Consider the following 13,684-nt stretch of genomic DNA (forward strand, 5'->3'; position numbering starts at 1 on the left):
AGGTCCGTGGTTTCCCAAGAGGATCAACGAGCTCGATAGATGTACTCACCTCCTCTCTAACTACGAACCTGATCTCGACAACGAGCATCCAGTAAGTCCATTAAGCTACTAGCTTCGTATTAGAGAGGAACAGACGTCACTGACATAAAAAAGGAAAAAAGAGAGATTATACAAGTGATGTACATCAGTGAGCATGGTGAGGGCACTAGTAAAGAATTACCCTGGCCACACAAAGTACCTTTGGAACATTCTAACACGCCCAAGTCGATAGCCGAGGATGTTTTGACTGTTTCGAAGGTACTGGGTGTGGGTAATTATTCGCATGCCTGAACAAAATGGTGTGTATTATTTTTTTTATATCATAATGATAAAGCAAACTCTTGTCGATTGGTAAAATTTCGCTGCGCGCCAGCCAATTTCGTGAGTACACGAAGCGATGAAATCTCGCCAGTTCACATATAGGACTACCAAGCATCGCGACATGAAAGTGCTAAATGACCTATCATAAGCAAAAGTACTTGTCAGGCAAATCAAAATGCCTGGTCACGTGTACTCTCTCAAGAAATTTGTAACATATGATTAGGACATACTTCATCATTTTGCGATTATGATTAATGATTATATAGTGGTATTGCACAGAGTGATCGTTTACGATTAGGAATCATTGCAATGCTGTAATCAACTGTGTTCCAACATCCCGCCTGCCGGTGGGCTGAGGTGCTGTTTATCTCCTACAATTCCATTAACTCTTCCCTCAAAGTATCTTTGACTTTAGCTTACGTTATGATAAAGACTTTGTCAAAACAAACAAACATCATAAAGGGAACATCAGACCAAAGACGGTTGTAACGTTGGAGTCATCGTTGATGAATAAAAGCTAAAATGGTTCTGCTCTTACCGTTTTCCAGGGCTTTTCGGACAAGGCTTACCGAGAACGCCGACAAAGGATTGCGGATATTGCGTTCAAATACAAACAGTAAGTAGAAAATACACATTCTCATCTCACCCTCAATGACTATAACATTGTTTTTATCCGGCCCCTTTAAGAGGAGTCTGTTGTCTTATGTCTCAGAGTTTAAGAAATGAGTATATAGTATAATATAAAAACGAGTACAGTGAAATAATCTAACATTGATTTTTGCATCTCATCAGATGTAATCCTACACGATGGTCTATTCACTTAGGTCCTACTTCACTGTGTTTTTTGCTCCTGCTTACATACAGTCTACTCGTAATTATTTTGATGTCAGTCTTACGCTATTTGTAGCGCTGACTAGCATTCTGCCTACACAATGTGAAATCGCCTTGAATTGTGTTGTCATGTCTGAGGGAGTTCATAAAAGCTGGTATGTATCGAAGAGCTGGTATTTAGCAGAGAATCAATTCGATGACTTGACTATATAATAGAAATTCCCTCATGTCGTCCTTATCCGAGGGCACGTAACTTTTGTTTTTGCCAAACCAACGCTTCCAGCTATGACGTAGCCCTGACGTTACATGTTCCAATCACGCCAGTTACTATGACCTTCTCCTTCGTTTATTACTCATTATGCTCAGTGGAGAACCAATACCACGGGTCGACTACACGGAAGATGAGCTTCGAACATGGCAAGTATTCAATCTCTTCTGGATCTGCCATGATAATAACTCAAGCCATTTCTATTATGTTTCTCCTCATGTATTTATGATGATATTATACATCGGTGTATTTTCATGTACTACAAAAGCCAAGAGCCTCTGTATTGTATTTAATGTAATCGAAATTTCATTATTAATTGTTCAGTGAAGGAACCACCATTCCCTTCGCAATACAAAGAATAATTATGACCCCACTGTCCAAGTTGTAATGAGAGCATGACGTATGGATTGTCTAATTCTCCCAAGCCTATTAATTAGTTGTAAATGGTCGTTAAACCATGGATCACATGCATAACTTATCACGTGTGTCTGAAGGACCACTCGCTACAGCTCCTTAACTCTCTTGCATTGCACATTCACCGGTCTCTTGACCGATTTGACCGCCGCGCATTATTTGGCCCATATCCACGGCTATGTCAATATCGCCTGCTGATAGTTTTGTTGTTGTTTTTTCTTTCTCGACATTCGGTGCCGCCGTAACGTACGAAGGTCTTTCCGGTAAATTCGACTGTTCATGATACATCATCACGAATTTTGACTTAGGTCAATTAAATGTGGTTTCTTAATAAATTACTTGCATAATTTGTCTCAAAAGAAATGGAACTGTTTAGAGAATGAGGGATGGGGGTGGGGAATATCAGTGTGCGCGAGTATGCGTGGATGCTTGGGATGGTGCTGCTTGCATATGTTTGAAAACGTTTGTAATTGTGTGTGTTTTGTGTGTGTGTGTGTGTGTGTGTGTGTGTGTGTGTGTGTGTGTGTGTGCGCGCGTGTCCGTAATTCTGTGTTTCTGTGCGAATGCCATTGATTGTACGTATCCTTAAGTGGTTGAGTGTATACGGACGTGTGTGCGTAGGGAATGTTCATGTCTATCTGTCGCGAAATATTCTATACACTTTTTCTTAGTACCTATCACTCCTTAAATCTAGGTTTATCACTCAATACGTTCCAATCTCCCAAATTTCCAAGGGGAAAACTTTCTCACCGCTGACGTCGCCTGTGTTACCCAAAATACTTGCCAGTGATTAATTGTAATACTTATCAGCCTATTTTCCCCATAGATTCCATTTGCTTATTACGATAGTCCAAAAGGAGTAGGTTTGAGTGCCAGATCGCTTCCAAAGGAATTTGATATCGAGGATTCAAAGCCACCAAAGCGACCATGCGATATTCATCGTGACATAGGCCTTATAAGTAGATGTTACTGTTTAACAAATTAAGTATTATTCAAAGAATTTTCAATTGGAGATGAAATGAGTTTACAACTGTTAGCCGGATTAGTGAGATGTAAATATCAGGTAGACCCAATGTTTTGTGTTCATCATTGGTCCGCGAATACGATTTTGATGATATCATAACCCCTTTAAAAGTTTAATTATCATGCCTACTTACATCAATTAGTGTACACACATTATATTAACAGTGAGCAAAACAATGCAAGTCGTCGCAATTGTTATTCAGTATGATAAGGTAGGCGTTCAAAGAGGGCAGTATGATTACTTTTTTTCTCTTGCCATCCCTCGTGCCAAAGCCACGTAGAGGGCAGTATTTCCAGTTTTCTTTTACAGTCCCTGCACAGGGATAGAGACATAGAGACAGGAACTCAATTTTCTTCTCTTCCTCAAGCCAAAGACAAGACGAAAAAGAAGGGGGGAATGTTGAGACAGCGCAGACTGCATCGGAACTATAAGTCTAAGGAGGATGGACGATCATGTATTAGAACAGAGAAAGAGTGTATTCGTGGATAACTTTTTTTTTTAATGAAACACTTAAATTCTACTCAAAAACCGCCAAGTGATATACGCACACATGAACTACAACAAGCACCCACAAAGAGATTAGATAGGCCTATACAAAGAGCTACGTCAGTGAGTCCATAAATTTTCTTTGTAACTATAGAATCTCTGCGTATACGCACCATTACGCAATATTCACATTTAGACAAATAAACATATTGTTTGTCAAAGAAAGACATCGGGAAACACATGACAAAAACTCACTCCCAGATGCAGAGATACTGCGTGATGTCTTGAGTCTTTCACACCGACGCTTCCCTCGATCTGTGCTTTTGCATTTTGTGTTTCTTTTTCTTTCACTTCCTTTTCCATCATTCACAGTCGCAGATCACTATGTAGGCTTCTGCTCCTCTGGCGTTCAGTGCTCACTGAACATTAAACAGAGCAAACACTGAGAGAGCGTCCTACATCATCACCAGAGAGAAGTTGAAAGGTTATCGATATTTCCTGTATACTAGTAAACTTCTATCCTAGTAGGGCAAGGAGCTGGAAAGGATCTATTGTTTTGTCGGCCTGTCGTCCGCTGAAGCTTTTAACCACTATTCTAGGTACTGATTTTACTTTGAAAACGAGCAAAATTGTTATATTCGTCACCTCCTTCAAGTTGGAATAAAAGGAATAATGAAAAGTTTATCTTACTTTCATTCACCTGGTGGCAGTTAATACCGCTGATGACATCTCTACACTGCTATTAACTCGAAAAAGAGAGGGGAAAGCAAAAAAAAAAAAAAAAAAAAATGTGCAGATGTGGGTTGAGCAGCTGTCGAATATTTCAAGCTTAAGTGTTGCTATTTTGGTCACGTCAAGCATAACCAGTTGTTCTGTCTTAGTGGTTGTAAGACGTGTCTGTGCTCGTGCACGTCAAGTACTAGTAGTTGGAGGCTCCAGAAACGCGCACGCTTTTCCGCGATATATGACAAAAAAACCGTGTTTGACGATGCGCCGCGCGCCACAGGTATTCGATCGGCGTAATCGAAGATTATCGATCGGGCGATATAATTACAGCGCCAGCTGCTGGCCCCGGGGAAATACGCTGATATCAAGAAAACACGCCGGTATACATGCGAGCAATAAAACCGTAGTTATTTTGGAGCGCGGTAGTAGATCTCGGCGTACGAATGGACGACTGATATCGATACACAGTTCTGAGACTTGACGTGGAGGAAAGTTATATCTTACCTGCGTATTTTCGAGATTGAGTCAAAACTGAGTTGTCTAGAGAGAGAGATGAATGCACTTTAGCTGACATAGCTAGAAAAGTATACAAAACAAAAGGCCTTTTGAAATATATATAATTTCTATGATTTATTTACTTATCTGAAATAACATTTTGAATATGAATTAGGTAAACCTCAGACAGGTTTTGGGAAAAGAAATACATACATATGTGATAAATGTATATTCTTATCCTTGAGCATATTGAGACGTTCTCCAACTTTGTACTGATTTCCTTTCTTACCTACGTAATCTGTGATTTTAAATCGTATTTTTCACAAGTTTGAAACTTTCTTTCTGTTTGAATTATAGTTACCGATTTGACTTGTGATATACACGTTGGATCACTCAAGCGCTGTTAGTCGCCTCATTGCCGATAAGCTAGAAATTGGAAGAAAGATTCAATAGTCTCAAGACCCTTCTGTATGTTCCCAGCAGCCTGGTCATGGTCGCGGCGAGTATAGCAATTACTGACATGGCATCGTGCTCGGTGATGTCTCCATCAACATGTCAAAGCACTGTGTGTTGACTTTGTATTTGTTACTCGGAGAATTGAAGACTGCTCCGCGCAGTGCGCCATTTGTGTGACGTCACTCGAAGAGTAAATGGACAGACAATATTGGGTTTAGACAGAAAGAAGTAAGAAGAAGAAGAAACGAACAAGGAAGAAGAGAGGAACGAAATGAGTGGACAGGTAGTGGGTGATGGATAGGCAGAATTACATCGCGGAGAGAGGAGGTGTAATGTAGCGATAATCGTTACTTTATAATTAACGTCAGTAGTTCATGGCATGCGAGCGTCGATTTTGACAGATTGATACCCCGTTTCTGCCGGGACAAAACATAAGAGGGAGAGATATTGAAGTAGAACGATCGACATGAGAAAGGATGAGTGTATCTTCTACCATCGAGCAAATGCGTAAATATTTCAGATAACTGTCAATATTGCAGAGGGTTTTTTCCCGTCGAAATCGAGCGTTCTTGTTCCATCATGAAATGATCAATAAACATGTCCGACATCTTCTTACATTAAACAAGTTGTAGGAAGGGTACACCCTGCCCAAGCAGTGTGTGTGTGTGTGTGTGTGTGTGTGTGTGTGTGTGTGTGTGTATCGTCACGTCAATTCCATACAATGAAGACTCCCACACCCTCACATGAAGATCAGTCACAAAGTACCGATGGTACATTACGTCAGATTTTCTCTGATTTCGTCATCATAAAAATTGATCAGGTATTAGTACAGGCTTGACAGGTTCTTTCAGTGTCTACACAAATGATGACTTTTTATTTAGATAACAAGTTCGTGTGTTTTTTCTGTAATATATCTTATTGTTTGACTATTTCCCCTGCTTGCCTGTAGCACGCTGTTGGATTCTCAATGACCAGGAAAGTCTGTTTTTTTTTTTCGTTCGTTGCAATCCCAGCTTTTGACATTACCAGTTATACATTCACATTCGACAAGGTGTAAGCGTTGTACATCATGCATTTATTAGTAATTTAGTAGCGCCAATTTTGATAAAACAGAGAAATAAGGATGCCACATATGAGTGTGTGCGTGTGTGTATGTGTGTGTAAGTGTGTGTGAGTGTGCATGTGTGCGCGCGCGTGTGTGTGTGTGTGTGTTTGAGAGGCTGTGATGGGTGGTAGTATCCATCCATATGTGTACGAAGCCATCGGGTTTTTTTTTTTTCTTTCTTTATTCAGTCATCAAAATTTCGTGTTTTTAGATAAACGTAGGCGAAGTAAATGCAATCTCGCTGATGTAAACCTTTACCATTCAAAGTAAGGGCCAAATTTCTAGAGAATAACACACAAGAGATGAACACGATTATCGTGACCCCCTTGGCATGACATGGAAAGTATCAGCACGTTATGAAAATCAAGATGCACTGTACAGGTGTTTCCTTTCTTCATCATGGCCTTACCATGATTCTTAGCAAAGTTTGTCGTATTGCCTGACATCTTTACTCTTTCGTGTTCCACTGTTCTTCGCAGGGGACTGATTTACCGGCAGCTGAAAGCCATGTTCCCAACACACGCTTGCAAGGTTCATATAGACGCGTTCAACGTTCTGGAGAAGGAAGGGATTTACAGGTAAAACATCGTATCTTGAAATTGTTCTGGAAAGTAAACTCACTAGGAACTGATGAGTTACTATCTATACTGATACCTTATGCTACTGCTGTCTTTACTATCTATATTGCTTCTATGTTGTCTATACCACTTACCTGTCTACTAACATGCACAGAATGAAATGTTGTCATTTTCATTTAAGATATCCTTGTGTGGTTACAATTATTGACAGGAAAATTATTTCTCTACGTTGTGTGAAATAAAGGTGAAAAATCAATGTTACTTGCATCATTTCCACAAGGACTGTTAAAAAGATATGATGTCTCGAGAACTTTAACAGGACTTGAAAGTGACCAGAACTGATAGTTATTGTCACTCAGGGATGTTTAGTTGTGCAGTCAACTGGTCAAACATCGTGTCGGGTATATTTGAAACAGCTATGTAGTAAGAAGAAACTTTCCCCCTGCCAACTTGAGCCTTTGCAATTAACCTTTCTCAAATCGTCACAGAGTTTTAAGAGTTTTAATTTGCTGAAGAAAGAATCGCACACACTAAGAACGTTTGTGAATCGAAATCGATTACTTGGCATGCAGGCGTTATTTTGGCGAAGGTCATCGCCTAACAACCAGAGAGCTTCCAATCATTCGCATAGATAATCACAACCATTAAAATTCAAGCCTGATACAATCTGCATTAATGTGTCCATTCGCAGGTGAGTTTAAGGGGGCGAGTTGTCGAAGTCAGTATACAACTGTGCCCATTACGATTAAGAAGTCCTTGGCGAATTGAAATCTCGTAGATAGATGATTGTCTGGTCCGTCTGTCCTCCAGTGGCGGTAACGCACACGCCGCCAGTTTGTTGGGTGCAATTGATTTTCGGCTCGTCTTTCGCGTCGCGCGGGTATTAGGGCCCAATCGCTGTCGCTTGCCCTTTTATGAGTTTCGAATTTTGTTATCTTCCAGATGACATTTCGGTTGGTCGGTAAATGGGTTGAATATGAGCGAGAGGTTGCGTAGCAGAAAAAAAAAGAGAGAAAACGAAAGTACCACTTACCTCAATCACGCTCTCCTGGTCAATGGTGTCGAAACTCGGCTGTGAATGTTGAATGAGTGAGGACAAGAAGGGATCGTTGTTTGAGATTGATTGACGGAAAGAAAGAGAGAGAGAGAGAGAGAGAGGAAAGAGAAAGAGAATGTTAGTCAAGAATATACAGGGGATAGAGATAGACAGAGTGGGAGATAAGATAGAGAGAAAGAGAGAAAGACAGATGATAAATAACGAGCGGGAATGGATATATATTCTCACTGTATATAATATAATATAATATAATATAATATAATATAATATAATATAATATGATATAATATAATATAATATAATATAATATAATATAATATAATATAATATAATATAATATAATATAATATAATATAATATAATATAATATGATATAATATAATATAGATATGATATGATATGATATGATATAATATAATATGATATAATATAGATGATAATAAATAAGGGAAAGGAGAGAGGGATAACACAATGATAGATACGATAACATAAAAGACAAATCGGTTGCACAAGTTTTTCTTCTCAAGCCCTTCAAAGGTAATACATATGTACATTCAATTGTATAGATTTTCATGTGTATAAGAATGAAGTGAATCAGAATGAGGTGTCAATTTACCGTAGTCATTTTCAGATCTAGTTGCCTTCATGTTATCATAAACACAATCAACGCACTCTTTACATTTTCTTTCATTGTACTGAATCGATTGCGTAAAGGGGACTTCCAGCATAGGACCTATACTCTAGAAGGAATGTAATAATTGTTCACTTTCAATAATCGGACCATTTATTTGATTGTTTTGGAGGTCGTTCCTCATCATCCCGGATGAGTCGACTGGGCAAATTGCAGCTCAGGATGTATCAGCGAAGGAATTACCCGGTGCTGTTGTTACTGCATGTTGCCGACGTGAGAATGATATTAGTACTCATTCAATTGTTGCCACAAGACTGCTACAGACGTCTTCGATACCTTTGTAAATACATCGTCATCTCCCTTTATATATACATAATAAATTACATACATCATTAAAAAAATACCACTGAGATGTTTAAAAATTGAGTAATGTCATGATTATTTTCTCTTATTTGTGTCTTTTTATTCATATCAGCGAGACATTTGTACCACAACTTGAAGACGTGTCAAACTTTTTGAAAGGTAAGTGTAATTACAAGTCACAAGTAAACAAGCAAACCAACAAACGTAAACGCAAATGTAGATATACGTAGATGTAAAGATTGACGAGTTTTTGGCAACATACAAATATTACAGAGTATGTCTGTCAATGTAGATGGGAACCACAAAAAAAAAAAATCATGTTGCTTTCATTGCGATGACAAAATACGCACATTCAGAAATTGAGATTAGAACAAAGTTCAAGTTAAAACATGATCGCTTTTTCATAGATATACCTGTCGCCATGAATGTTACCGGGCACTGACCCCTCGTTAAATGTGGTTGAATTAAATCACTTTATAAAAAAGCAAATATTATGTTATCATAATTACAATCGATCTCAAGCAGTGGTAGAAACACACACCAGTCGTCATATTCCTTTTTTCTGATTTCTGCAGCTAAGACTGGTTTTCAGCTGCGACCGGTGGCTGGTCTTCTTTCGGCACGTGATTTTCTTGCCAGTCTCGCATTCAGGGTTTTCCAAGCCACGCAGTACATCCGCCATTCTTCCGCCCCCATGCACACCCCTGAGCCGTGAGTATGCAATGTCTATGCCGTTGGACTGTAAGATGTTTTGTTGAAACGTCAAACGCACAATTTTGTTAAAGTAGATAAACAAACAAATGAACAAACGAACAAACAAACAAAATAATAATCAGCAAACAAGAACTTGTGTCGGGAAGGAGTGTGAGGACAGACTGAGAAATTATTCTATCATCCCAGATTATTTCGCATTGGAAATACAAAGACTTTTCAATTCTGACATTTCTGTAAAAAACAAAGAAACAAATTACATAATTTTTAAAATGAATGCCGGGGCAGTACTAATGTGCGATACAGATTGTAAACACTGTCGTCACCTTGAATCTTATGTGTTCTCCTGAATGAATATCCACAGGACTGAAGCATTTTCATTGTGAAATTACTCTCACAGTGTGAAAAAAGAAAACCCTGATGCTTTGTAGATAATCATGCATTATATATCAGGATGGTGTATATAATGTAAAAGCATGACTTTGAACATCGCCATGGTGCTTACATATTAGACTCATAATGATCCGACTGAGGCGATGGTGCAGTTTGTACTGCTTACACTAGGTGAATACATATACACATGGTGTGTGACAATAATACCACATCTCAGAGGCCCAGACTCTTCATATGTTTTCACCTGTCCATGCTATATATACGCCACAAGTCATTGCTGGTCAGATATAGTCCCAAGAGCTTGGATAATATGTTTTATAAGCATTCGTAGGCTAATACATAATGGTCATACAGGCAATCTTCAAGTCTTTGCGTAAAGAATGTCGTGAATCAAGGAGGCAAGCGCCCTCTACGATTGTACAATAACAACATTAGAAGGCAACACTAATAGATGTTACTCTTGCTTCACAGCGATTGCTGCCACGAACTCCTCGGACACGTTCCTATGTTGGCAGATCCAACCTTCGCACAGTTCTCTCAGGTAAAGCTCGCCCACCTCCAATCTATAGGCTTTCAACTACTCTATGTCTTGCCCCGAGCACGCATACACAACAATGAAGTTCCTATTGACGACTAAAATAATAGTAAATAATTATATATCTTTTTCCTATCTGTATACTTCTCGGATCCTAATGGTTGCATTTACATTATGATTCCAAAAAAAGAGAGAAGTGTGATGACATCCTGTATTGATCTTCTTGAATTTCTTGACGTTGACATTCTCTGATAGTGTGGAAAGATTTTAAGGTGGTATGTTTGATAGCAACTATATACAAGCTAAGCCTTTAGGAGGCACCTCCATTTCCAGCCTGCTTAATTACCCAGCATTTGATATAACATTAATTAATTCCATATGACTTTGTTCAAAGTTTGTCACCAAAGCATGACTATAACAATTCACGTGCCGATGTAATTTGAAACACTTTGTATTCGGCCAATCACGTTGTGTTTATAACTGTGTGAACTTTTCATTTGGAAACGGAAAATAAATGAAATGAAGTGAAATGGTTCTAGCACTGTTGGGAATAGTAAAGTAGTAAGGACAGATTAGTCTTTTATTCGATATATCGTGTAAGCGAATGCTTGAGTGAAATTATGTGGAAAATCTATCCTTGATATTCCTTTTGTTTTTCCCGCAGGAAATAGGTCTTGCCTCTCTAGGAGTATCAGACGAAGATATAACCAGACTGGCCACGGTAAATATAAGTTTCATCTACTTTTGTTAGGATCCACCTCTCTTGTGGTAAAACATGAGACAAAAGGCTAAACGTGTCGTTTCGAATCCACCGAGAAAATCGCAGCGTGGATAACATTATTATGTGAAATTCAAGAAAGTGGGGACAGGTTATTATGTAATACAATACAATACAATACAATACAATACAATACAATACAATACAATACAATACAATACAATACAATGCATATACAACATGGGTAGCGTAATAATGAAATGTGACAACATTTTGTTCATCTTACAAAAGACAATAGGAAAGCACACTAACAATAATTCAATTTCAGGACTTGACGGCATTTCAAAGGTTTTTGGTGGTGATTCCATGGTATCCGCTGATGTGTTGGGCTGTAATACTTTTATTTCCTTTTACTTAAGAGTGTGAAGTATACTTTCGCTCTCCGCACTGTAGGCGAATTCCTCATTTTTTGTTTCTTGTAAAGTTTTTGATACCTTTTAAAACTAAATATGTCTAGAATCCGTATCATTTCAAGTATTTCCTTGTTTATTCTGAATCACAGCTCTATTGGTTCACCGTTGAGTTCGGCCTATGCAAGCAAGACGGAGAAATTCGCGCGTACGGCGCCGGGCTACTGTCTGCATTCGGAGAGCTGCAGGTATGGTATGGAAGGTGTCAGGTTTGATGATACACAAAACTGGTTGTTAAAAAAGAGTAAAATCAACGAGTTATGCTCAGTTTGCTGATTAAGTATCGACGTTGATTTGATTATAGGGCCTATTATGTTCGACTACCTTTAAAAAAAAAATCAAACTCAAACACTTCCTCACACCGCCAGGAAATAGTCAAGGTTTATAAATCTTTTTATAAGCTGTAGGCAAAGAAATAGCACTGAATAAGAAAAATTGTTACACTTTCGATTAACGACACTGCCACGCATATTATAAATTATTAGCTTTCCTACTTGGAATTTAAGCAGGATATTCCAGCACGTTATCATTCTCTTTCTTGCTCCACGGCAGTACGCCCTCTCCGACAAACCGGAGCATCGACCCTTTGATCCCAACAAGACGGCTGTACAGGAGTACCAGGACAAAACCTACCAACCGATCTACTTCGTGTCTGATTCGTTCGATGACGCCAAATCTAAACTTAGGTATCATATTCAGTTTTTTTTTGTCTGTCTACATCACTCTCTTTGCTTCTAATAATGTTTGCTTGTTTGTGTGTGCAATCTTTTCCGTGATGTATTTTGCTTAACAGATGAAGATTGCCAGAATAAGAACATTTCTTTTTCTGGATGAAAAAAAAAAAATCTGTTCATGTTTAGAAAATATTAACCTCTAAATTTTGACCATCCAACCTTATTCCAAACCCTCTATCGTGTCCTTCAGGTTGTACGCGATGAAGATGGCGCGACCGTACAACGTCCGATACGACCCTTACACCCAAAGCGTCCAGGTCATAGACAAAGTCGACAAGCTACGAGACGCCATCCGCGACCTCAACGACCAAATGGTGGTGCTGACATCGGCCATAGAAAAACTAACGTAAGACAACGAGCCACGATAATTCAGCTTCCACAGAAAAAACAAAACAACAACATGGGAAACAGGTTGTGTTTTAAGAACCGGTATTTAAACTTTGTCATGCTATTACAAAAGTATAATATAGATTTATTCATTCAAGTATGTCAGCGATTAGAAAGTGTTAGCTTTAAAGGCGTAGTAGTTCAAAAGCTGACGACGAAAATACATGTTAATGTTGATGACAAACTGCATGAGTAAAAAAGTGGCATAGGTAATACAATCTCGGGTCACTTCCAAATGTGGTTATAGGTCATTATATGATTATTGTTAATATTTGTTTTTACTTTAAGTAAAGACCAATTCAAGAGTCAGCGAATTTCATGAATGTCAGAAGTTCTCTCAGTCAACATCATAGAACGTAAATACCCCCGATTTCATGAATTCTTCGCTTGTGGCGTATGTACAAAGCTTCGATCAATGTGAGGAATCGCACTCGAGCATTTTCTTTGCTTCTCTGCAAGATGATAATTATGTTTTATGATTCCACGATGACTGCACAGTATTAGAACAGTTGTTAGTGATGATGGTTACAGTAATAAGAACTAATGTTCTAGGGCTGAGTAACATAGTTATGTATAGTAGGAAAAGAACTAATCGTGATGAAAAATAGAGCTGGTTTCTTTTACCTATAAAGAAAACAAAAAGAATGATGATAAGAGAGGTTTTTTCCAGAGTACCCTCACTTAATGTAACACTACTCTTCCAGAGGATCCTGTCACCATCTACAACCCAGCTTACCCTTTATTTTTATCCTGGGACTAAGAGCAATATCGTCGACAAACGCTGCTTGTCCAAAAATGTGCATATCGCGCATGAATCGAAAATAGGATCCTAGGCTTTAAATAGGATTCAGCGTTTCCTCTAACACACCACAATGTTCCTAACTCCCACTTATACTTACAAAAACCAGGAAAATATTCAAACTTATTCATTCTTCAGACAGC

The 13,684-nt window shown here is 38.6% G+C and overlaps 1 protein-coding gene across 1 annotated transcript in view; it reads left to right on the plus strand.

Moving 5' to 3' along the window:
* LOC139708807 (tyrosine 3-monooxygenase-like) overlaps positions 1-12,749 on the plus strand; it is a 35,636-nt gene extending 22,887 nt beyond the window's left edge. The window contains exons 4-14 of the mRNA XM_071620763.1: positions 3-91; positions 909-976; positions 1,558-1,608; positions 6,645-6,743; positions 8,907-8,953; positions 9,370-9,505; positions 10,370-10,439; positions 11,098-11,154; positions 11,714-11,809; positions 12,174-12,307; positions 12,546-12,749. Of these exons, the coding sequence (XP_071476864.1) occupies positions 3-91; positions 909-976; positions 1,558-1,608; positions 6,645-6,743; positions 8,907-8,953; positions 9,370-9,505; positions 10,370-10,439; positions 11,098-11,154; positions 11,714-11,809; positions 12,174-12,307; positions 12,546-12,705 (1,007 nt within the window). The 3' untranslated portion in view covers positions 12,706-12,749. The remainder of the gene's footprint in view (positions 1-2; positions 92-908; positions 977-1,557; positions 1,609-6,644; positions 6,744-8,906; positions 8,954-9,369; positions 9,506-10,369; positions 10,440-11,097; positions 11,155-11,713; positions 11,810-12,173; positions 12,308-12,545) is intronic.
* The last annotated feature ends 935 nt before the right edge of the window (positions 12,750-13,684 follow it).

The sequence above is a fragment of the Diadema antillarum genome, unplaced genomic scaffold (assembly GCF_040938485.1).
Source record: "Diadema antillarum isolate AM-2024a unplaced genomic scaffold, OU_Dant_1.0 scf00000037, whole genome shotgun sequence".
Taxonomy (NCBI): domain Eukaryota; kingdom Metazoa; phylum Echinodermata; class Echinoidea; order Diadematoida; family Diadematidae; genus Diadema; species Diadema antillarum.